General features: G+C 40.5%; 2 protein-coding genes across 2 annotated transcripts in view; both read left to right on the top strand.

Moving 5' to 3' along the window:
- Window positions 1–300: 300 nt before the first annotated feature.
- On the top strand, window positions 301–4,475 carry LOC107227587 (ubiquilin-1). The gene is made up of 7 exons (XM_015668782.2): window positions 301–468; window positions 593–785; window positions 1,349–1,637; window positions 1,995–2,678; window positions 2,847–2,976; window positions 3,231–3,369; window positions 3,515–4,475. Exons 1-7 carry the CDS (start codon window positions 367–369, stop codon window positions 3,589–3,591), a joined length of 1,614 nt encoding a protein of 537 aa, XP_015524268.2. The 5' UTR covers window positions 301–366; the 3' UTR covers window positions 3,592–4,475.
- Window positions 4,476–6,330: 1,855 nt separating this feature from the next.
- LOC124293653 overlaps window positions 6,331–26,265 on the top strand; it is a 48,988-nt gene continuing 29,053 nt past the window's right edge. Inside the window, exons 1-2 of the mRNA XM_046735384.1 lie at window positions 6,331–6,887; window positions 23,050–25,190. Of these exons, the coding sequence (XP_046591340.1) occupies window positions 24,163–25,190 (1,028 nt within the window). The 5' untranslated portion in view covers window positions 6,331–6,887; window positions 23,050–24,162. The remainder of the gene's footprint in view (window positions 6,888–23,049; window positions 25,191–26,265) is intronic.

Here is a 26,265-nt window from a genome sequence, read left to right as displayed (position 1 = left end):
CCTTCATTCAAGTTTTACGAAATATGAAAATTTCTGCGTACCGGTTTAACTTTTAAAAAAAAATCACAAAATTGAAAGTAAAAACATTCGATTTGTAAGTCAGTTGATAGAAGATGGTTTATTTTTTCAGATTTGTATCTGGCTCAGCTGGGAAGAATGGTGAACTGAACGCCTCCGGAGAAACACGAAGTATGTAATTGCATGAAGGGCGTTGAATCTAGGGAGTTTTTGGAACGCTTGAAAGAATGTACCAGATCAACGAGTGAAGCGCCCGTCGAAGGCTGCGGCAGAGTTCCAACCCGGTCCTTTTCCCTACGTGCGAAAATCGAAAGCATCCCAAAGTAACGAGTCATCTACCACTCAAAGATGGCAGAAAGCCAGGAGAGTCAGAAGAAAATTACAATTAATATTAAAACGCCAAAGGAGAAACAGAGCGTGGAAATAGAAGAAAATGCATCAATCAAAGACGTAAGTGTTGGTCACGTGCAGCGTAGCTTGCGAACCTCGCGACCGTTGTCCGACTAGTTTACTCGCACGATGATTTTGCTTCGCTAATTCATAATATATATTCCCGAACGATGGTGATATGCAGTTCAAAGATGCGGTTTCCAAGAAATTCAATGCCCAGCCCGATCAGATCTGCCTTATATTTGCCGGGAAAATCATGAAGGACCACGAGACACTTGCCACACACAACGTCAAGGATGGTTTGACCGTCCACTTGGTCATCAAGGCTCCCCGGGCACCCGCCACCCAGACGGAAGCTCCGCCACCCCGGCCCCCCGGTAAGCAACTCGCGTGCGTCGCTGTCAATCATGAGTAGAGATCAACTCAGGGTGTGGAATCCATTAAGGTCCATATACCTAATTTATCCTCATCATTCATTCCTGGTTGACAGACTTGTCACCCACGGTGCATGTGTCCCCATAAACTGCTAGTAATCTTGTGCCATGAGTTATCAACCACAGACGTGTAGCTGTCAGCTGTTATCGCAGAATTTCCTTTCCACACCCACGGAGTTGGCGTTGTGTGCCAATCAACATGCAAAACAATCCAGTTTAAATCATCTTTTGACCTATTTTCAGCTAAATTAAGCTTTCTTATCTAAAAGAGATTGCCATAATGCAAATATTCACCAAATATTCAAATATGTTTCCTGAACAGCTGATGAAACACCAGCACCAGTTTTCTAATTTGAGATCTTCTCATTTCTTCCACTATAATTTCTAATTCATCTTCCTTTTCGTCCCTTTCTCTGTTTCTATTTTTTTTGTTCTCATAGTCCTCTCACGTACCATAAGCTTGTGCCAGTGTAATTTTTTTTAGTGATGGTGTTTCTGCTTTCCAGCCGACGTTAACGCCAGTCCCTTTGGCCTAGGAGGTCTGGGGGGACTTCCTGGCCTTGAAAGCCTTGGATTGGGCTCGGGCAATTTTATGGAATTGCAGCAACGCATGCAGCGTGAATTGTTGTCTAGTCCTGATATGATGCGGCAGGTGCTTGACAATCCGTTGGTGCAAAGCTTGATGAACGATCCTGAAAACATGCGAAACTTGGTCACATCTAATCCTCAAATGCAGGAATTAATGCAGCGCAACCCGGAGATAAGCCACATGCTCAATAACCCAGAACTTTTAAGGTAAGTTGCTTACATGGTTTTATAAATTGCCATCATTGGCAAGAGGTAAATGATGCTTTCAGCTCCTTTTCGATCCCACTCTGGTTCAATTGTGATGCACAATAAGTTTTCTTGTATTACATGTATTTTGTTCCATACTTTAAAGTCAATGAGTTTATGTGATACCAATAATTTCCGAATGTAATCTTTTCTAATCAACTGGTATTTTGACACTTTTCGGTATCGAAAATCAGTGAAGATGTATATGAATCATGTTGTGACTTTGCAGCTAATCACTTAAACAAGATCTTAGTTTTCTTTCATTTTTCCAAGATATTTTGCCATCTACCAGTTTTGTACTCATATCATATTTCTCAGACAAACCATGGAATTGGCGCGAAATCCGTCAATGCTACAAGAGCTGATGCGCTCTCACGATCGAGCACTCTCCAACCTGGAAAGTATCCCTGGTGGTTACAGCGCATTACGACGAATGTATAGAGACATTCAGGAGCCCATGCTCGCTGCCGCAGCCAATGAACGCAATCCATTTGCGGCTCTAGTCGAATCCAGTCAACCCATTGATGCAGCAAATCCTCAGCAGGGGCAGGAGAATCGTGACCCCTTGCCAAACCCTTGGAGTCAGGGTCAAACGGCACCAGTGGGTCAAGAACAGGGACAGGGGCCAGGGCAGGGGACCAATCCAAATCCCATGAGAGAAGGCATTTTGAGTTCACCTGGAATGCAGAGTTTGACCGCACAGATGATGGAGAATCCGCAGTTGATGCAAAACATGTTGAATGCACCATACACTCGTGCCATGCTCGAGGCAATGAGTGCAGATCCCGCCATGGCCTCCAGAATGATATCGGCGAATCCACTGTTTCGAAGGAATCCTCAAATGCAGGAGCAGATGCGAGCTATGATGCCAGCCTTTTTGCGACAGATGCAAAACCCCCACATTCAGAGTGTTGTTGGTAATCCAGAAGCCCTCGCTGCTATTCGACAAATACAACAGGGCATGGAACAACTTCGTACTGTCGCCCCTGAACTTGTAGACAAGTGAGTGTCTTGTCCATACAGGGTTGCTGTAAGCCTAACATGTTGCTAAGTTTGAAATTGTCAAAAGATTGAATTCTCAGAACTATAACTTATGACAACCCTGAGTTATCAATATTTTTCCAAATTTCCATTTAAAGACGTGCAATGTATTGTTTATTATCGTCATAGCATGGGTCTAAGTGTTCCACCGGTACCCACCACTCCTACGTCTGGTGCCACAGTACAAACCCCGACTACAGGTCCGCAAACAGACGCTGATCAACAGGGCGCAGCATTTTCCCAATTCATGGCTCGTATGGTAATTGTGAACACATTTTCTTTACTCAGTATACAAAATCTATACGGTCCGTTATGTATAATCTTGCAAATCAACCATGCATACGCACTTATACAAACATATCAAGTGTTTTCTTCGCCTTGCAAAAGCATTGATTTTATTCAGTTAGGTTACACAGTATGGAAATGAAATCGACTCGTTCCCAATGGCGTATGGATACATTATAGATGTAGTCAATTAAGCCCTAACAACCAACTGTGGTATAATTCAAACAGGTATCATCAATGGCGCTAAATCAAGGTGCGGATGGAGTTGCTGGAGGTCAGCAGCTTCCCCCTCCTGAAGAACGATATAGAGCACAGCTCGAGCAACTTACTGCAATGGGTTTTGTAAACAGGGACGCCAACCTTCAAGGTAATTAACTCGACAGAATACGTACTTATAGTTTCAAATCAGATTTGACCATGTGTAACATGGAAGATTGAAAAAAAGAGTAGATAATTCGGGTATCATTGCAGCGCTTTTGAATGTAGTTTGAATATTAATTATTTGATTTCAGCGCTAATCGCAACATTTGGAGACATAAACGCAGCTGTTGAGAGACTACTGGCAAACGGACAACTGTCTATGAGCTAACCACCAATCTGTAACCTGAACATTTCCATTATGATACCTAGTTTACCTTCTTTACACCTGTTTGATCGCAGGCAGACACCCGGCAATTTCGACAAGAAAAATTATGAACCCTCAGTCCTGACTCTTAGCAGGATAATACACGCTCTAATGACTCATTTGATGTGCATTTTTATTATTTTAATGTCGGATCGGTGCCCGTTCGATGTGGTTTACCAAATATGTGGCCATTTGGAACAAGTTCCGCGCGACGACGACATTAGGTTTGGATCGATTCTTGTCGTCTTATTTTCTCGTTCGTGTATTATTTGATGTGCTATAAAAGCTATATAATTGTAACAATATATTTTTTCAGTGCAAAATTATTTACAATGATTTAGAAATATTATATTATATATTATTACATTATTATAATAATATGAGCTGTTCGATTTGTCTAATTGTAGCATACGAAAGGCATTAGGCATTGTGTTTTCTCAATTACAAATTCATAGATTTGTAGCAAAGTCATTGTTGGATGAAGATATAAAGGACCTATGTAATAGGCCTGAAAATAGACAACACGTGTTCGCATTGAAAAAGCCATTTACAAATTATTCCGCATTGTATGAAAAGTGGATGCATTCAAGTGAAACCTAATTATCAGCTAGTTTTTAAGTTGAAAAGGTGAAAGTTGTAAATTATCATTATCAAACGGAAAAAAAACCAAAAAGACGAAAAATATGATCATTTTACCTCCCATGATTGACATATTACTACCGAATGAATATGCGTACACATTTATCGTATAGGTGTTTATTAGTCTGGCTCACTCAAGTGAGACATTCTGTAAAAGCTATTATATATGAAATAAAAATGTGGTTGATTAATAATAATAATAATGATGATAACAGTGATCATATAATATTGATAGTAATAATAGGATCGATAAATTATTTAATCTCAACTATCTATTCCAATTTTCCCTCCTCAACTCTGCAATAAAGAGGGATAGCCTTTCATTATCAATGAAAGTGCAGACTGAACGAATTGATCAAGTCAACATTTTATAGATTTCGAATTGAAACATTGCCAATAACTGATTTTCTCCGGACGAATGTTTTCAATCCGAAATTGTTGAAATTTTGAATTGATAAATTTGTTTTATTTTATTGATATAAAACTGCCAATTATATCCTTGTGAAATACCAAAGCTAACGAATATTTGTTTCCTCAACCGTGTGTGCGTTATTGATACAGAATTATTCAAGATGGTTATTCCGTTTTTTTTTTTAGTTCAAACTGCTGTTTATTTTCACCTCATTTTGATATTTATTGTGCATTATTAGCATGGGTTTGATACGAATAGCACTTTCCAAGTCTCGTATAAAAATTTAGCAAAAACATTTAGTCTCTGGAATTAGATTCTACGGGATTTCCGTTACAGGATTTAGTTTTACTTGACCGTTACGCTCTTACATAATCTAGATTCTCAATGGAATTAACGGGATGAAACTTTTTCGCAGTGAAGCTCGAACGCAGCTGAGAATTTGGAAGCTGGATTTGAGAACATTCGATAATTGATAACATAAACAGAATTTTTGCAGTCCCATTGAAAATTCTAGAAGACATTTTTTTTCAAAGTTTGTAATATGACAGCTGCATTTCTAACCACAAGTCACAAAAGCTTAATTTTTATCGGATTCGTTACAACCGGTATTTTATGCTCGTCGATTATGCAAGGCTGATTCTTTCTACATACTGTAATATGTACGTTCGTAAAGGAACACGCCAGAGCTGAAGCATGTTCCCATGTTCAAAATGACTGTGGTATTCTTTTTCGAATGACTTTTTGATCGATGACTGCAAATCCATCGGAAAATTACTACTCTTGCGATCATTGCGGTAATGTGAATACTGTAGCAGCACAGTCTATCTCATCTCATCATAGCATCGGTCACTGCATTGTGATAAATGATATAAGATCAGAAATGACTGTGTCTTGTTTTTCTTTGACGTACAAAAAGTAAAGTCATTGATTTTGATTGATATATAAAAACTAAATTAGCATCTAAAAACATTTGATTTGCTATTGATTACTAGTGTTCCAGTGTCTAATGCAATAATCTCAACAGAATGATATTAAGAATTGCCAATTACTCAAAACCCTGGCGAAGGGTACGACTAACCAGAATGGACAAACCGTACTACGAATCATTGAAAAATTCATTACTTCATTCTAAATTATTTTCATTAATTTCAACCAAGATCGAAGAATGGTCACATTAATCGTTTCGCTTCGGCGTGAAGTTTGTCAATATTTTTGTGTCGCACTTCAAATCAACAGTGATCTAACGCTACTCTGAAATGTCATCGATAATTGACGCCTGAACGAAGCGAAGGATTTCTACAGAATAAAGATAGAATCGATGGAAGCCTGAATGAAACTGTGATAACGTGTGTTATATTTCCCTACAGAGGTCTATCCTTGGCTGTGAATACAGGCGGCGATAAATTACGAGCAACAAAACACAGCCGACCGACGGCTGCCCTTCCCTTCTCGTCTTGACGTACAATCAAGTCACCGATCTACAGAGATCGGTGAATCAAGTCAATGGAAATACCGATCGAGTAACGACGGTAGCGGTGCGCCAGGGGCGAAACCGTTGAAGATCGCTGATCGCGCGGCGACCGTTGGAGGATCGAAAAAGGACCAATGAGAGGTCGGGCGGTGCCGCAGCGCCTCCAGTCGTTCCTCGCGAGTGCCGCGTTACCGCAGTTGCCGCCAGTCGGGCAGTCGTAGTTGATCTTCGTTGCGTCTGCGTACCTGACTCGGTGTCCCCGTGGCTCGAAATCGGTTTTAGAATCGTGTTTAAATCCCGACGATAATCCACCGACCGATGCGACGGACAGCGTCGCGTTAAGGTTCCGGAATCAGGACCGTTTAGCGGCGAGGAGCGAGCTGACAGGGCAGGGAGAAAAGACGCGGTTAACCAGCGTCGGTGTTGACTACTATCGGGGGAATATCCGAGTTCCGTTGGGTCGCATCTCATCTCCGAGTTTAACACACGCGCGTCGAATTGCACTTTAAGAATGTGCGAGGGTGAGGTTGTGACCAAGGGAATATACGTCGACGGTTGTGACACGCCGAACTGGAGGATTCTTCCGTGTTGACGCGGCATCGCGTCGGTGTTGCGAGGGATAATATATTAACCCACGGGCAAAACAATACCCGCCGGAGCTCGAAACTGACCACCACCACTGTCTCTGCCGCCCACTCGAGATCGGAACCTCTGGAAACCAACGGAATGTAGCACGAGGTTAGTCAACGAATGCCTGCAGTTCGTTCTCTCACTTCCCCAATTTTCACTCACACAATCGCTCCACGCACACACACGCACACGCTAAAGGGAACGAAAATAACTCCCCGCAATTATCCTCGATAGTCGTCGCAGGTCGACACACGCGAGATGTTGTGTACGCCTAATTTGCATACGCATATTTACGCTCGTGGCTAGCTCCTAGCCACAGATCGAGCGCCAAGGCGCGCCGACGATTCTCTTCTGTTTCACGTCCGTTTGCCTGCAGTACCAGTTATGCTCTCACGGCGGACGCGTTCCTCAAGTCTCGAGAGCGGCGGACCGGCCAGCGAGAAGACCCGAGTCGTGACCCGAGACGGAGATTGATTCGTTCCTCGTTCACGTGTCCCGTGCCGCATGCACGCTCGTTAAATTCCACGTTTCTATAATCGGAGACGACCCTGCGGCCCGAAACATCCCTTTGCGGCCACGCGAAAAGCCTCGCTCAGAACTGAGAAGCTGTGCGCGAAAGGAGTCAGCGCGGCGGCTGCGAGGCTCGCTGGCTGTGTCCTTGACCCGCTACGGCATCCCGCTTCTGTATGTCAAACAACGAATTCCGACCAGGCCGAAGCTCGCGACGGTTGTTGGTGCAACGATTCGGTTTTCACGAAACATTATTGCACCGAACGTTAAGATTGACCGAAATTATGCTAGAACGTACCTGTATCAAGGTGTCGAGGAGTGGATTAAACTTGGTAATCTATCATAAAACACGAGATAGTTGACTCAACGCTGTATGCTCTTGTCATCGATGTCTGATTTATAATCAGAACTCGGAACAAGTGGGGGAACCAAAACTTGGGTTCTCGAAACTTTGGATTCTTCCTCAGTCATTTTGAAGTTGAAAAATATGCAATGATTTTCTCCCGATGCTTATTGTTAGTTACGTTAACGTTATAACAAATTTTATACCACGTGAATGCGGGGAATTCCTTTCACGACGATGACAGTGTCGAGGGGATGATGATGAATGATTATTTGAATAGGGGATAAATCGAGAAATATCACAGTTTTCAGACTGTTTTCTCGACTAATTTCGTGAAAAAAGAAAGCTTTATATGGAGTTATAATTTTTATTATAATAATCATTAGAAAATTTATATGATTTATTTACCACCCCCGTTTTGTTTCTTGGTCAACGACGGTTAACCGATATCCGTTTATTTGCGTTTCGAATTTCTCGCAAAAGCAGACGATTCTGATTTGTCACGTTTCACGTTATGAGTTATCAAAACGATTACCGAAATATCGTTTCACGCGGTGTTAAATAAAATCAGCCGACGAAAGAGAGAAAAAATAATTATATACGCGCGCGTATAACTGTGACGAAGCCGACGGTTTCCCCGCATCTCGTTTACGACGTAACGCGTGTGTGTATATATATATATATATATTATATATACATATATGTATGTAGTTATATAGGTATATACATGATATATAGTTATGTGTGTACACACGTGCGTGTTGTGTATATAGAACTAGGCAGCTGAAAGACCAGTTTAAAAAAAGAATCTTATACCCACGGGCGACTCTGATCGTCTACATACGCATAACGTATTATATACACGTCGAATTATATTCTACGACCGGACTCGCGGTTCTCTGTCGTAGTAAAATAGTAGCTGGTATAGATACAATGTGGGTAGATGGGTGTACACTCCACACGAGAGCAATAGGCGTAGCATTCCAACGTACGAATTTGGGATTATGTGTACCTACAATAGAAATGGGCATTGAAACACTCTCTCTTTTTCTCTCCTTTTCATCCCGAACTCAAGCGACGCGTCATTCTTCTAAAAAAATTTTACCCTCCCCAACTCCATTTCATACCAAGCAATTGTACTCTGATAAAAAAAAAAAAAAAAGTGTAAAAATCTATAAATATTTAGTATCACGTCAATATCGTAATTATATGTTATCGGTTTTAATTACTATTCGAACAGAGGGCTCTTTCTTTAGTTGAAATCAATTTATCCACCGAGGAAATATTCACTTCATATACTTGTTTCATAAGTATCATAATAACAGCGACTCTTCTTATTGCCAGCACGTGCAAATACAAATGGCGAGAGGCGGTAGCTGAAACAGCTGTTTTACAGCCTGACCCGGTTCTACGATAGATACGTACAATAGTGCAAACACTATGAACAGTACACACCAAGAATATGTACTGTGCAACATCCGTCACGAGACGGAGATGTTGTTAAAAGGTGAAAAGCGCAGCGTTGCCAGACCGTCGTCGTCGTCGTCCGTATGGTGTGAAGTGCTAAAATCCACACCGGTGAAATATGATTACAGTCATTGGCACTGTTCGCGCCCGAATCGTAAAATCATAAAAACTGTTAATTTGAATGATGTTTTCGCGAATTGAAAGGAAGAAAAATAAATCATATGTAAACTTCAACTTTTGGCGGGAAAATATCGCTCATTACAGTTTCTTCGGTTTTCATGCGAGAAACTGGTCGAATGTCACTTTGAAGGATGAAAAAAATATGTCGAAAAACTTTGTATGTATATGACATATATCAGGGTGTTTCAGGGGGAAGAAAATTTGCGATTTTCGATCATGGCAGACACTGCAAAGTTTGTCTAGGTTGAAAGAAAGATTCTGTTGAAAGATGAGCGTTTTACGTTATGTGAGAGATTGCGCTCGGTTGATTTTTGACTTTTTTACATTTTTCCGAATTGATGAACAATTCCGGATAAATATATTTTTCCATTGCTTACATCAATCATAATGTCAATTTACATCACAAACATGACATACGCTTGTAATGTTAAATATCCAGTTGATGTTTGAGAAGCGTATCTGACGAATTTTTTTAAACTGTCAATTCAATCTCATAAAATAGTTATAATTTAATACATGAACTTTTAACTCAGGGGAATAAAATTCTCGGTTATCGATGATATCGTGATCTATGGGTTGAATATACATATATGTCAGGAAAGAAATAGTAATTATTCAAGTGCTGCAACGTGTTTGTTCTCAAATTTACGAAAATGTGAAAAAAGTGAAAAATAAAATGAGATGTTCCGTATAACGTGGAACGCTCATCTTTTCACTGAATCTTTCTTTTAACCTAAACAAACTTTTTAGGGGATGCCTTGGTGGAAAATTGTAAATTATTTTTTTCTCAAACACCCTAATGTATAAGTATATTATAAGGATGAATTATACAATGATTTTCTGGTAAACCTGCGTACGTGGAAAACATTCTCGTGAAATCTAAATTGAAATCTTATTTCAATGCCCTGATAGCGTTATACGAAATTCGAATATCCGTAGAAGCGCGATTATGCTAATTGAGTATACATATATATATATATTAAAGGCGTTCTTCCTTTGGATTAATTCGTTCATTTATACAATCGCCTTTTCTCAACAGTTATTGTGTTTAAAGCAATCACTCAGCTTAATCCGGTCATTACTATAATCGCTTTTTTATCTGTTATCAGGAGCTGCTAGGTTAATTTGTTGTTTTTTTTTTTTTTGTTTCTCTCTTCAACGGTTAAAAACTAGCGGAAGGCAAACGAAAGAACTCACGCGATATTAACCTCGATATTATAACCCGAAAACTCCTCGCGATTCACTTGGAAATTCCTTCTTTGTACGTAGTTACTGTAGTTACTACATTAAGCAGTCTGAAAATAGCGCACAAAGCGAAACTCCACACGTCTGGCGATCTTCGTTTTATTGCGCAGCTCCTCGGTTTGCAGGATGAGAAGCAGCAAATAATATCTTTTCGTGAACCATGTGCTCTCCTCGTTGGCTTCGAGGTTTGCAAACTTGAAACTTACGCTCGCCTTGGAAAAGACGGAGAAATAAAACGTGTTAGTTTCGGGGTGTAAGAGTATAAATGAATTTCATCGAGTTGATTTATTGGTGAAAAAGTCTCTCCGTGATATGGAAAAAAGAATTGAATTATACCTGTTTACTTGTTACTAAACCGTAAAGAAAGATACCGCGTTACTTTTTCAATTGGTTTATCGAGTTACCTGACGGGTCCGGGTTTAATTTTATTCTGTGATTTAATCGATTATCTAAAAATTAATTGAAATCAATTTTTAATGACGTTAATGTTTTGTAATAAAGAAAAATTTCGTTAATTATAATTTTTAAAGATTCTGCACAAGTCCTATAACAATTTTGTTATAATCAACTACCGAGGAACCAATGAAAAAACTTCATTTATAAAACGATTCGTAGAGAATTTACTTTGCAACGAAATACGGATAGTCACACTTCATTGTACCGAGTCAACTTTTATAACAAGATAGTATTCCACGGTTTTTCGGCGTCGCTGATTACAGATCTGAAATCAAATTTAAAAAGTTTCAAAATGTTGGCTGGAATATGCCGTAGAAAAATTTCAAATTTCATTGAATAAGATAAGAAAAACTGTATTCAAGAGTTTTCGGGGTAGCTGATTGGATTCGGCATACTGAATTTTCAAAATCTGATTTCAGATTCGTAATCAACGACCCCAAAAGCTTATGAATTATAATCTTGTCTCAACCACATGTCACTTTTTATCAATATTTCATTCACAGCTTTTGATAGCTACTTTCTGTTTCGCAACGATAGACTGCGAATACTCGTCTGTCAGACGTCCTTATACGAAGTCACCGTGCGAAACTCTTCGTTGGATCACATATATCCCATCCTCAATTCCCAAGTCATTCGAGACGCAGGAATGCGCAGCCTTGCCCTTGTCTTCGACTTTTGCCTCCCCCGATTATTGGCTTACACCATCCGTCCGCCACTTCGCACCCTCCCCTCCTTCGTCTTCTTCTTCTTCTTCTTCTTCTTCTTCTTCTTCTTCTTCTTCTTCTTCTTCTTCTTCTTCTTCTTCTTCTTCTTCTTCTTCTTCTTCTTCTTCTTCTTCTTCTTCTTCTTCTTCTTCTGCAACGGCTAAGCTGCCCCGCGTATTTTCTTTTTCTACGTTATGTATACGGGTACTTGGACGGAAACACAAGACGACATCGAGTTGCTACAGTTACAAGTCTTGTAGTCGCAGTCAACTCTATATACGTACCTATGTGCATGGCCGGTGGCAGTTATTATCATCATCATCATCATCATCATCATCATCATCATCGATATCATTGTCGATAATTTACCTACATCATTTCCTTTTTTTTTCTTTTTTTTTTTTTTTGCTATTGCCATCATCGCTGTGGATAAAAATGATTACAGTGTTTTTCTCTGGTTCGTTATTATATTATATACATATGACAAATCCATTTAATATTCATACAATTTATATCGCGCGTATATTATACGTGTATGAGTCTTGATTGACCAAGCGATTAACCGCGGGAACCCGATTGAATTCTCACCGTTGGGAACCGCAAAAATTTTTCTACTTATTTTTATACCGCATTGGCGTATATGTGATAAAAACGTATGTCGATGGTCATCTGAGTTACGATCGTTGATCTGCAGGCTATACAATTAATTAAATACTTTTATGTTATACGAGCACTTGGGCATGATGAGAGAAATAATCTTAAGCACCTAACTTTGCTCTCAAAGAATTGGACCTTTTCGCGTACCAAATAAAATAGTGAAAAAATCTATTTCAATCCATTAACAGTTACGCCCATGATGTTTGAAAGAATGTAGTTTCTTCCGGAGGTGTGAATAATGAGGTCGTTTTTTTCTTCTATATCACATTTTGGATCGATTCAATGAAAAATACATTAAGAGTAAAAGGGAATCTTTAATTTTTATTTTCTTCAGACTCTACAATAACAATCTCGATAAAAATTGTTTCACGCAGCGAAAGGATTATTTAACTCAAGTGATATTCGTTTGAATCGAGTAAATGCTATAGTCAAATGCGACGAACACAATACTTACTTAATTCAACGAAATACTTTTGTTGGAAGAAACACGTGTGACAAATTACTATAGAACTGAATCAAGCCCTTGAATTGATCAATTTATTCAAGATAACGCGGCGTGAGTGAGTTCTTTGACAGAAAGTGAATTTTGTATCTAGAAAATGCGTCATTGGAATGACTAAAAATTCGTTTGAACGCACTGTAATCGTTTTGTTTCAAAAATTTAAAATGTTTGTATCAAAATAAAATTGAACTTGTTTTAATACATGTGTTTTGTCGAGTCAAGAGTTCATTGGTTGAAACAGATAATGAAATTTGTCGTTACCAGAATTTTTTGTACTTACTGAACATTAGAGTTATTTAAGCGCACTAAACGTATTCTACGAATCATGTCATTCATAATTCTGTTGACTCAAAAACTTTTCCGCATTCACCCGATGTTTAACGAGCAAGCCGCGAAAACTTGTTCAGTTTTTGTTTATATACCGTCAACATCAATTTCGATGCACCGAAACTTGGTTCTATACTTTTTTCGTTTATTAGGACTAACGACAAATCTAACTTACGTCAACCGTATCTGACCTCACAACTGATCACCCGGTGTTATAACTATCTCTGACGCCATTTCCGTAACGAGAAAGTTCACCGCCTAGTGGCAGTTTATGGTACTAGCATGCTGATGCTTACGATGAATATATTCTTACTTGTTTCAAAGCATGTGGTGTTTCTTTTACCTCGTAAACAAATTAGTGGAACTGATTACCAACCAGTTACGCCGAACAAGACCCAGTTAAATCAACAAAGTATGGTATTCAATCCGTGTAAATTTTTTGTTGGCTAGATTTTGACAAGCTAACCAAGTCCAAATTGTTGAATCAAAGTCATCGCATTTGGAAAAAATAAGGGATACCGGATTGACGTGAATGGATTCCAACGAATCTATTTTGCTGGTTGGAGAATTCCTTTCCCTCTGTTCGTTACAGAATTCACATCTCGTTGTCAGCTTCGGTGGTGGTTCCTCTTTCTCTTTTTCTCTTTCTCTTCTTTGCTGCTCGTGCGGCTGCCGCTGTAAAACAAGACGGAGTAGTCTGACGCAGTCGGGCTGATGCAGGTAGGCCGACGTTAAGGAAGGCACCTGCTGGTCAACGGGATGAATTCAGATGGGCCCAAAGCGTCTTGCCGCGCACATTGCACCTTGCCCCGGGCCCCGGGGGCCCCCAACAACCCCGGGCGACTCAAGTCCTCCGATACTCACAGCTTATAGATATATACTCCTTCGGACGAAGCCACGGGATAGTCGCGGCATGAGCCGATGAGGTACACCTGTACGTTCGTACCTACCTTACACCCAAAGCTTGGAGTATCACTCGAACTAGCTTGAAGAGACGGACGCGAGTGTAATTTCATAATTACGGTAGTAAGGAATTTTTTGCGGTTGGATAATCTCTGGAGAACCTCGGCAGATAATATGAAAATGTATTTTGTTCAAGTTAGTAACGTTATCGTAACGATTCATGCTGAGGGAAAACCGTTGCTTCGTAATTTTAGGATTGTTTGAAACTTAGAAAATGGCAATAAAACAAAACATACTATCATACTTCGAAATATTGGTTTCTTCAAAGTCATTGCAGAAACAAAAACATAGTGATTTTTTTCCCCAATGTTTCGTGAAAATTTCTGAGCTAGTAGTCGGACACTTTTCTCACTATTAGTCACTTTTTTTCAATTTTTTAAAGAAATGGTATCTTAATTCAGTTTTTCGATCGTAATTCAGTTTCGGGCATAGAATATTTGATTGCACAATTTTTTTCTCACGCAATATTTACTAGACAAGATTTTGATTGTCGGGTTTTAATTGTTTTTTTTTTTTAGCGAAAAAATCAGCTTCGGTTTGATTACGGAAAATCAACCGTAATCACATCGTTGAAATGTTTGTCCCGGAAGAACAATAAGTTCATAAAGTTCAGAGTTATTGTTCACTTGTAATGGATTTACTAAATATCTTGTACAGTGATATCAATTTTTATAATGTGGAAAAAAAATAAGAAAAACCTCTATACGGCGATATAATTGAAAATATGGTATTTCTGACGAGATAAATAACACTGTTGCAGCACTTTTCGTGTAATTACTGCGCAATAATTAATTCCAATCGGTAACGTTTGAGTAATTTTTTTAGTTCCGAAACTAACTTCTCTCACTTTTCTAAGACGACTCGACTGATACCAGCCCCGATATGTCCTTCGCTTAATTATCAGACAGGAGAAATAACATTTTTCCCAATCATTTAATCATTGTCGGAGCTTCAACTTTACGTAGTATTGTTTTAAACAAACGTAAAACTGATGTCTTATCACATTCGTTAGAAAAAAATAGTTCTCCTACCGGATCAACATATTTACATTTTTATTACTATTCGGGATACTTGGTGTTTCATCGTTATTACCTGCGACTGCAATACTCGAGCCGGAAGTAATTGGGTGATTTCTTTTTTACTCGCGGATACCCGGGAACGTAATTCTCAGATTTTACAGTGGTGCTCCGAGTCGTATAATGGCTGCACCATGCGGTGCTCGGAGGCAGATCTTACCTACCGCCGGCGTTCATGGAAAGAAACGAACCTTCGGATGAACTGGTTGCACGTCAGGCATGCGGGCCAACTGTATCTCGCAACTGTTATCTAACGACCTTGCGTTCCTTGAGTTCTTGCCCACGTAGAGCGACGTTATACTCACCAACCTTCGGCCATGTAGTGACAGCTGGGGAGGGACCCTTGCGTTCACCACCTTGAAGTACACAATGGGGTTGTATTCCATTGCGGAGACTTGACGAAACTGGATAAAAGAGACATGGTGTTCGAGGAGAAGTTTGAATCTGTGTTTGGAAAGTATAGGATATTTCATTCGGCGAATAGTAGAAGATATAATTGTAGTAGAGAATATGGGAAAGGGAAAAACATTTTCTCTGAAACTTGGATGCAAGTACCAGATTTAAGTTTAGTACAACTATGTAATATATTTCAGAGTCTTGTTCGATTGCTTGAACCAACGAATCTTATTGTTGGTAAATTGCATAGTTGAGTACCGGAAAGGGATAAACATTTTCTTTGAAACTTGGATTCAAGTACCAGATTTAAGTTCGGTACCACTGTATAATATATTTCAAAGTCTTTTATTCCGATTGCTCGATTGCTTTAACCAACGAATCTTATTAATGGTAAATTGCACAGTTGAGTACCGGGCTTGAACGTAGAAAGTGTAACGACATTTAAGCTGCATTTCACCGAGGGGTCAACAACACTTGAATTCAGGTGTGTTTATAGTTAGCGTGAAGTATTTTCAAGAGAGTGTTAGTTGACGTCACTTGAAGTCATTCGCATTCACTCGAGATTATGCACAACGTGTATTGTTTTTATTATGTGTTCTAAACTTTTCTATGAGTTAGAATATTGTAATGACGGTGAAAATGGGAGGTAATAAAGGCGGAAAGGTTCCAGGGAGTGACCAAAGGATGAAACTTGGCAGGGTTGTTCAGGGAATTCTTTCGAACACGTTCCTTGAGAGTTTATCATTTGCTTATTCCAGGAAAGCCTTCCAGACGTATTACCTGCTGAATGTTACCTGCTGGATTTTACCTGCTAGTTTCAGCGTCATAATATTGTATACTAGTTTCGACTATAAAGTATCGAAGGTCTAGAAGTGCTTCATCGTTATAAGAGCGTTGTATAACGTTCACGATTTCCAAAATTCTACGGGTTCGGAAGTAAGGGCAGAAAAAAATTGAGCAAATCGAGTTTAGAAGTATGCAATTTTAGTTTTCATTTGAAAAAATATAAATTATTTCGTAAATCGAAAATTATGGCTGTTACGGCCACTGAAGTCACGGTGTGCAAAAAGCACCGTTGAAAACAGTAACCATGATTTCAGCCATACGGAGTGTTTGAAAAACAAAAACGAAAGATGACTTTAAAGGCTAAGTGAAATTTAGTAGACTTATGAATTTTTTGTATTGGGAAGTCATATTTTTGAATCTTCAGCAGTGTCTTCAGCTGTATATATCGAATGGATAGACGGATACTAAATCAGTTTTATAGGACATTAGTCCATAATCATATGAAAGTCGTACATAAATTTCAAGGTGATCGGATGAACGGTTTTGATGGAATCATAGTTACCGTTATCAAAAATTTGGTTTCAAGAAAACGAGCTTTAAATTTAGTTAGTTTCAAGAACGACGTACTTAATTTTCAATGGTCAGTATAAAAACTGAGAACAGAGATAGGCTCCAATTAGAAAACGATTCAATTACTTACGTTTCAAATATAACCACGATTCGACAAATTGTTAAAAAATAAACAAACACCGCCTTCTCACTGAAAATGTATTTTTATTACAGTGTAAGACCTAGGACCTACGAATTAGGTTGAAAAACACTGACTTAGATAGCCTACTCCTAACAATTTCATGGCAAGTACACTTCGGGAATTCACTTCGTAACGGGATACCACCAAAGGGTTAGAAGCTATCAAATTCCGCTCACAATCATCGCATACAACGTTCAGTTTAAAACCAAAACCTTGCACAGCACTCTCTTCGAAACGTATGTCAGAAGTACACTTTTTGCACTTGACATTTGAAGTCAAGGCACTAAATACGCTTGAAAGTGGGCTCGAAATTTCTCCTCACAACTTCTTTAGCTTTGGGAAGTTCGGCTTCGACGACTAATCAAAATAAAGATAATGGACCCGACTACAATAATATGTGGAAAACCAAAAATCGATGAAAAATTATTTTCGAGATTTACACGGAGAGAAATTTTTAGTTCCGGTTACCGCTCAGTCCTTAACTATTTTCATTGTTTACCACGATCGAAAAATATAGTTCTAGGTACGAAATGAAAATTAGTTTTCTAGCTGTACCGGAAAGTCTAGTAACCGTTACTATTCTTTCTCATTACGATCACTGTTACTATATTTTCTTGCAACTGTTGCGAAAATTTAATGCTTGTGCAACGATAAGTTGACGTTAAAGCCTTGTTTACTAAAAAAGTAGAGTAAACCTCACAAACTGATTTTGCTCTGCATTTACCAAAAAAGAATCGACGATAGCGCAAAATGTTTACGCGTACCTCGTTTTTCGCAATTCCAACAATATTCGAACACTTTTTTTAATGATACCTGTTTTACTAAATTTTTCTCAGTGTAGGAACCCCCTTTAGACAGAAGGAGCGAAGAGAATTTACCTCTACAAGTTCAAGAGCCCGTGACCAGGTGGACAGCAGGTGCTTCGATGCTTGGAGACCTGTAGTCTGCATCCGGTCTACACACATAGATACAAATAAAGTAGACAATTCCATCGACCGGGTTGCATGTCCAAACGAAAGTCGTCAGTCTGACCTGACCTAGCTCCGCAGGTCTTTCTGTTATGTTCCCCGTTACCGTAAAAATTGTGCAACAATCGCGTACACCGCACGCCATGCAAGGCTCGAAAATCGGATGAACGGATTCATGCTACAGACATACGCGACATAAGACTTCTCAGTAGCGCGGCCAAGAAGCCATTCGGAGACTGGCTTATTAACTAATTCCTATCCAACCCTTTCCGTGCCAAGAGAGAGAGAGAGAGAGAGAGAGGGAGAGTGAGATAAAGAGGAGCGGAGAGAAGGGAAAAAGGAGAGACGAGAGTGGCTGGGCGCATGGGAACTCCGTTGGCACTCGGCTAGATCCAATTAAGCTTGAGCTAGTCGTTCTTGTTGTCCCGACTGTCGCGGTGAACCTTCGTTGAAGTACTGCTGTTGCAGGAGGAGGCAAGAGGAAAGATTCAAGAGGCAAACTTGGGTTTGCACTGCGCCCCTTCTTCTCTCTCCCTTCGCTCTGCAGTCGGGTTATTATTATACAACGAGAATGGGAAAGGAATGGTATGGTTTGGTATGGTATGGTATGAAATTCCACGCTGCTGCGCGGTGTGCTTACTTACCTGCTGCAATGGAGTTCAGGGTGCCCATTACAGTCCGCGGAACGACGCGAAGGGTCGAGGCTGCACTCGATCCAGTATTCGTTTCTATTTACTTGTTCTGAAATCAATCCGACTGACTAACGTAACACTGCCTGCCGGCAATTCACTCCCATTTCGTTGCTGCAGGTGTCCACGCAAGTGATTTCACATGGATGATGTTTAAACGATTTCAACGATTTCTTCTGTAATGGTTTTAAATGGTTTTATGCAATCTTCTAACGTTTCGCTGGTCATTTTGTCGAGGATTTGGAACTCATCTCTCCGATCTTCTGTTGTCCCATTAACGGTTTACTAGAATCTATATGTGCCATTATACTCTAATGATTTTCGGCTGTTCCAAACGACTTAGTGTAGTTCTGTTTTTGATATCCAGAGACAGTCAGTGTCCAGTATTATTTGATGAGGTGAATTGTCGCTTGATCAAGCATTCGTGGAACCGATATAGTGAAGCTTTGTATCGATTAGGTATTAGTTAGCTAGTCGAAGATTCTGGCCACTTGTCGAAAGGAAAACGCTCAGTCAGAATACTGAGAATCCTAGAAAGAATTAAAGAATCATGCGCTGTAGTACAGAGCAATGGATGTAACGTTGTTATGTATGCATAATCGATCCAAAGTTATTTTATGTCATTGCCATAGTTTTATGAAAGATGAAAGTACCTTAAAGCAACAGAAACGGTTCTCAGCTTTTTTCATAAAATCGCTGACTATTTTGTTGAGTGGTTCATCTTGTCTTTTGATAAAGACGAAAGGCCGTACATTTTTTATTCCATCGTATCTGGACTTAAAATATGAAAATATGATCAGAAACGTTGAAATTGAATAACAGTTTAATCAAGATCAAAAAGTTGTATGCACTGGTAGGTACGACCGTCTACTACTGACTGAACCGTAAAAACCTATGTCGATTGATTCTATAAGATCGTATCAGCCAAAAAACTTTTTTTTTTACTGTTTTGGATTTGAGTATGAATTTATTAACTAAAAGCAAAAGTAGGCACGACCTTTTGGTTCTAGTAAAAATTGAAAAAAATGGTCTACTGTGATAATTGCCTAAGGTCGTACCGCCAAAAATTATTATTGTTTTCCGTATCATTCCGATAATTGACGATTTGGATGATCAAAGTTCAGAAAATCGACATCTTTACTGTATAGCTTTGTTAGTTTCAATTGTTTATGCGTTCCGCTAGTCTTTGGGGAGTTTGCAGAAGAGAAAAAAAAAAACAAAATGGCGCTTACGACCTTCTGTTCTTATGCTCGAAATTGTTTTTTGTAAGATGTCTGAATTTTTTGCAGTTATCGATTTATCTAGGCGTTTCAATGGTTTCTAGACCGATTGCAGAAACAAAAAAAATGGTTGCAAGACCTACTATTTTGATCTTTTTCTATTCATGTACTTATTAATGGAAAAAGGTCGTATCTGCCATATGACCTTTTGCCTTTATATTTGCAAACGCTTGATTTCGATTGAATTATACGTTTTGATCATTTACGTACCAAATAGTGTAAAAAAAAAAATTCTACGCCCTTTTGTCATTAAAATCCCATTTTTGGCGGTTACGACCTTATGCCATTAGATACGCGTTATGTTCAAAGATTACATAATATTTTTGTTCTGGTCTCGACCAGTGCATGGTGCAACGTTTGGTGGAAGAGACTTTGATATTCATCTTGTTAATTAACTGCGGTGAGAATATACCGTCATCTTTTTTCATTCCTCTTTCCATCCGAAGTTTCAACGAAGAAGCCGATTTCAACATTCGTATTGAGCGATGTTTGAGTACGCAGTTTGAATTTTAATTAAAAAAAAAAGAAATACGAAATTTTTATCCAGTTGTGTTTCACTATACAAGATACTGTTTAAGTACTACACGCGGACTGTTTGAATAAAAAATATACGTTAATTTCGACATTTTTCGGTGCAGGTACTCAAGAATGTATGTCAAATCGAGAGACACGTGCATACGTTCAACGGGTATAAAACCCGATTAGGATTGACACGAATTAAATCCCGAAAATACTCTCTCAGCAGATTCTTCGTCCACGCGCACGCTGTCTGCTGGCAGGCAACTCAATCTTCCCCGTCATTTTTTCACCCTCGCAAACTCGCCAAGTCTATAATAACTCGATGAACCCTGGAGACGTTACGTTCACGCCACAGGGCGATACCCGCGATATTATGAGAGGCTGCTGCTGCTGCTGCTGTCCGTACCTTTGCGCAGAAGGGCGTCGTGGTATCCGTAGCTCCGCCGGCGGCAGCCTCTGGACGTCCGGAATGCGATCGGAACCAGTTTCTATGAGTCAAGCCTCCTCCTCGGCGTATTGACAACAGAGACTCGTATAATCCCACGTATTGCACGAGCCTATTTCTTCACAACTTCACCTTGCGCTCGCTTATGTATCGTAATTATGATCGATTTGGGCTGTCGTGACCGCCAGGTATTTGCGCTCGGTTTTTCAGGAACCTTCACCCGCGGCTCTATTTGTGGAAAATTTCCTGCAATATTGTTTTCGGTAGAGATTTTCATGTGGAACCTTGTGAGCTCGTTAAACCTTGGGTGGAAATTTTTCTCCGCAGGCCTTGTCGTCCGATTTGACATGGGACAGTCAATATTTCATTTTTACCAATATTCACTGCAACAATTATCTGGAATAAGATTTTTAATTTTAAGTATTCGGCATAACTCGTCAATATACGTGCATTCTATACCGGGACGATCTCTTGAGACTTGAAAATCAAACGCGCATGCGCCAAATAATTCAATCTCATTGGTCGGCGAAATCTTCCCGCAGCGATATTTTTCTCTGCGATGCAGGCGGGCCAACGTACGCAAAGTGTGTACGTTCGAATTTTCAAAGAGCATAAGCGTTAAATTCCGACCGATCTTTGAAGAATCAAATGCTTCCCAAACCTTTCCGAGTCACTGCCTCAATTATTTCAGATTCTAACCTCGAAAATTCGTATCAACTACATCGCCGCCAGAAACAGTTTGACGGTTGAAAACTCGGGATGGCCAGCCTGCACGAACAGCCGATAAAACTCACGCATGCGCAGTTGATTTTCAATTTTCAAGAGATTTTCCCGGTATATCGTCCTCAAATTTAACTTTGGCTTTGACGTTTCTTGAAATCAGAACGAAATAACTTTTTAACCCTCCGTGTGGTCATTTTCTGGATATCAATTTTTGTGGATAATTCATGAAAACTTTTGAGTTTTCAAACTTTTGGATAACGTAGTTAACTTTGATAAAAAAACCTGAATTTTTTACCGGTTTCTTCAAAGTTTAGAATATTTGAAAAATTGTACAGACCAAAGGTGTAAAAAAGCAAATGTTCACACGGAGGGTTGAACTGTACATTGCAAAGCCTATATACTCACACCGATTTCTCACAGATGCGACGGATTATTACTAAATTCTGATATACGCGTAATATACACACGTATATGTTGGTTTACGATGATAAGAATATATCCTGGAGCTCTGCCCACAATGATGGGATCCAGAGATACGGCATTAAGTTGCCTAGTATGGGAAAGCTCTTTTTATTAAGTCTTGAGAATATATACATAGGTAATAAGACGACTTTATCACAGTAAATGGTTACCTTTGGGCATATAGAGAAATATTTACAGGGAAGAACTTTGGTGTTGTAGAACGTAAAACCGATTCCTTGCCCTTACGAATGACTTTTGATTACGTAGGTAATGAAGAAAATTGATATCCGTATTTATACTCGCGTACGAGAGCGTCAATCAACTGCTGAAATTTGAAATACAGTTACTTCAGACTGTGAGCATAGGTTCGTTATTCATCATGAACTGAAAACTGCTGCAACAGTAACTCGGATTATTTTGCCTCTATATGACCTTATAGTATCTATAGGTCACAGTATTCTTTGGGCAAATGATTCTCAATGCTGAAATACATGGATATAAAGCCCTGAAGGTCAGCGTATCCAGTTAATTAGTGATACGGTTTTGGTCAAAATATCGAATAATCAACGTTCGAATTGACCATCACGTCGAATCTCATCCGTCCGTTAAGTCGAAACTCCATATATGGTTTGGAATTCCGAAAGGTTGAAGGTTTAAATGGTTAGGACATCGGGACTGTTGAGATTCTTCATTATAATGTTCCACTTGAGCTTTGACTGGGAAAAGATGCAATTGAGAAGAGAAGTGAAGAAAATGCAGTATATACCTGCCTATGTATACCAACTTTTTTGACGACCGTTTTTTCCTTGCATGTGTTCCAGGGGTTAACGAAACGAGCTGGTATGCTGGCAACTGACTGGCCCAGGGCGAGGCTAGACAGGACTACGTACGCGAGGATCGCGTACCCTGGAGGATCGCTACGGGAAGGGCGAGGAAGAGGAACAGGAAGAGGAGGAGGAGGAAGCGGTGGCGGCGGCGGTGGTGGAGGAGGAAGAGGAGGAAGAGGAGGAAGGCGAAGGAGAGAAGGGGGCTCGAACGACCTTGTGCAGGCGACGAGGAAGAGGCTGCGGGGCAGAGAAGCAGGGGTAAAAGCGAGCCGGGATCTTGGAGCGTGGTGAAAAGTGACAGTGAGCCAGAGGAAGACGCCGGCCGCGGAAGAAGAAGAGAGGAATAAAAAGAAGACTAAGAAGAAGAAGAAGACGAAGAAGAAGAAGACGAAGAAGAAGAAGAAGAAGAAGAAGAAGAAGAAGAGCAGCGAATTAGCCGAAAGTGGTTGAGCACGCAAGGTCTGTGGCGGCCTGTCCCTTTATTGCCGCTCAGCGTTCTTCCACGCACCACGTCGGCACCGAAAACAACCGGTCGTTGCAGAGGTCTACGGCAAAGATGAAAGTAACGATCCGCAGAATTACCACCGGCGAGCAATAACTCGACAAATAACGTAACGTAAGGTAGCGTTAATTAGAGACGGAATTAACCGTCCCCCCCTCTCTCCTCGGGTGTTATGATAAACGCGATTCGCGTTGCGCATCCTTCCGCGCGATCCAGATCCCATGGATGCGCTTTACTCATATTTGATATTGAAATGATGGAGCTGATGTGCAGCAACTCTCTTAGCCCCGGCACGTAGACAACTCGTAAAAGAGTCTTCGTCGCTCCTCTCGGGTCCAAAGATACCCTGAAATAATAGGCACGATTTGGCGTTCGGTGCGGGTGGTGGGCGGTGGAGGAGGGGGGGGAGGGGGAGGAGGAAGAGGAGGAAGACGAGGAGAGACTGGCAAAGCTTTAATCGCTAAGTAAACTGGTGGAAAATTCTTCTCTTCTGATCATCGTCACTGCACTGCATCCAAGCCGAAATGTGAAGAAAACCGGAGGAGCACGGCTAAAAACGAAAGGGACCAGCTCCGTAATTAGCCCAAGGTCAGAGTTGGCCAGTAATGCTGAAGCACATACTGACCGGGCAGCCGGCAACGGCCTCCAGGCACCAAACGAGCAGCAATGACCACTATTCACCGGGCGGTCTTCAGGCCCTCGCGGCGAACGGGTCAGCCATCCACCAGCATCAGCACCAGCATCAGCACCTTCACCAGGACCAGCAGCACCTCCACCATACGCATCATCAGCATCGGGTCGGAGGTACGATCGGGACGCGGGGCGGAAGCGTCGACGCTTACGACTCGATCGGCGGTAATTCGTCGTCCCTGCACAACATCCGGTCAACTGGTAATCCGGGTGCGGTGACGACGACGCCGTCCTCGAGCCATCATCATCCACTGAATCACTCACAGCTAAGCGTAAACAACTTGTCCCAGAGGCTTAACCACTCCCACGGACTGAACCTGTCCACCTTGTCGACCTCGAAGCACTCCGTGGACAGCGCGAGTCCCGTAGTTGGCGCCAACGCGTCTAACTCCCTGCACCACCAGATTCATCATCACCCCGTCGGTGGTACGGGACACCAGATATCGTCCTCGGTAGACAGGCCCGACGGCGAACCCAGGCCCAAGGTCAACGGTGGCCTCGACATCACGAGGCTTTCCCGCATACCCAGTCACGCCACCCCTTCGCCCGCCCCCGCGCCTTCATCGACATCCGGTGCTCTGCCGCCTCTCGCCAATTCCGGACCGAGCATCGTTCCCCTCAACGCCTCCATCACTTCGTCCTTCTCACAGCACAACAGGCATCATCAGGCTGCCGGGGTCAAGGAGATGCTCACGTCGCTTGGGCTACTGTGTCTCGTGTCACTTTTACTCGCCCTTCTTTCGCTCATATTTTTACTCAAGATATCACCACTCACGGAATCACCGAGCAGTCTCATCGGCCACGACGAATCCGTCGTAGTATACGAAGTCACCCTTGCTCTCTGCGCTCTGGCACTTTCCCTCAACCTTTGCTGTCTACTCGTCTGCGCCATTCAATTTCTTTTCGCTGTAAAACTCGTCAAGTCCTCGTATCAAGGGAGCCGGTAAGTTCAATTTCATATTTTCAAATGGTCTTGTCTCTGGTTCAGGGTTCGCAAAAGTTCGCATTTATATCTCCGTTTACGAAAATAACTTTGTTTCGCGTGGTGTTTTAGTTCAGATTGAGAACGACTGATCAATATGATTGGAACAAGTATGGAAGCCCCGCGTTATATCGGTTCGATCGATTACAGAAGCCAGTTAATTTTCGTCTTTCTTTCTCAGCACGTGCTGCTCTACCAAGTACCGATTCAAATTAACCCTTCGAGTCACCCATTATTCTGATCAGTCAACTTTTATAACAACGTAGTATTCTATGGTTTTTTGGGTCGCTCATTACGAATCTGAAATCAGATTTTAAAATTCAAGATGGCGGTCCAATATGGTTAACGAAAATTTCTAATTTTATCGAATATGGTTCAAAAACAGTCCAGGACAGAGTTTTTTTCTTCGGATTCAATCGAATTTGAAATTTTCGTCCGCTGTATTAGATCTGCAATTTCGAATTTTTTTAATCAGATTTCAGATTCGTAATCAGTGACTCCAAAAACGAATAATTTAAGTAAGACATGTATATGTGTAAAGGGGTAACTTTCTCAGACACGAATCATTCCTTCATTTTTGACAATTTCCTTCAATCAATTTTTTTTTTTTTAACAACATCAATTTATATTATATCGCAGCAATTACTCTCGAGTATTGAAAAATTAGTGGTACACTATCAGAACTAGCAAAAAAATACGTTGAAAAGTTCTCTAAATATATAAAAAAAATGATGTATACAAGATATTTAAAAATTACCACTATGACTCAAATGTTTAAAAATACCTTAAACTTTCTTTAATAACCGAATTTTATCGGCTGCAGGCTACTTATTATTAATTTCGAATAGTTTCATTAGGAGTTGGATAAATTTCAATTAAAGTGACTAGAAGTTACTTGAAATTGTTTGAAATCACGTCAAGTCCTAAAGTCAGGTGTACACCCAACTTCAAAAGTGGTTACTCCGATCGAATCGCTGTTATTGATTTCAAAAAATTCATGTCAATTTTTTTTTTTCGTTTTTGTCGAGAAACTAGT

Source organism: Neodiprion lecontei, chromosome 3 (genome assembly GCF_021901455.1).
Source record: "Neodiprion lecontei isolate iyNeoLeco1 chromosome 3, iyNeoLeco1.1, whole genome shotgun sequence".
In the NCBI taxonomy this organism is placed as follows: domain Eukaryota; kingdom Metazoa; phylum Arthropoda; class Insecta; order Hymenoptera; family Diprionidae; genus Neodiprion; species Neodiprion lecontei.
This window is presented reverse-complemented; position numbering and strand designations above follow the sequence as displayed.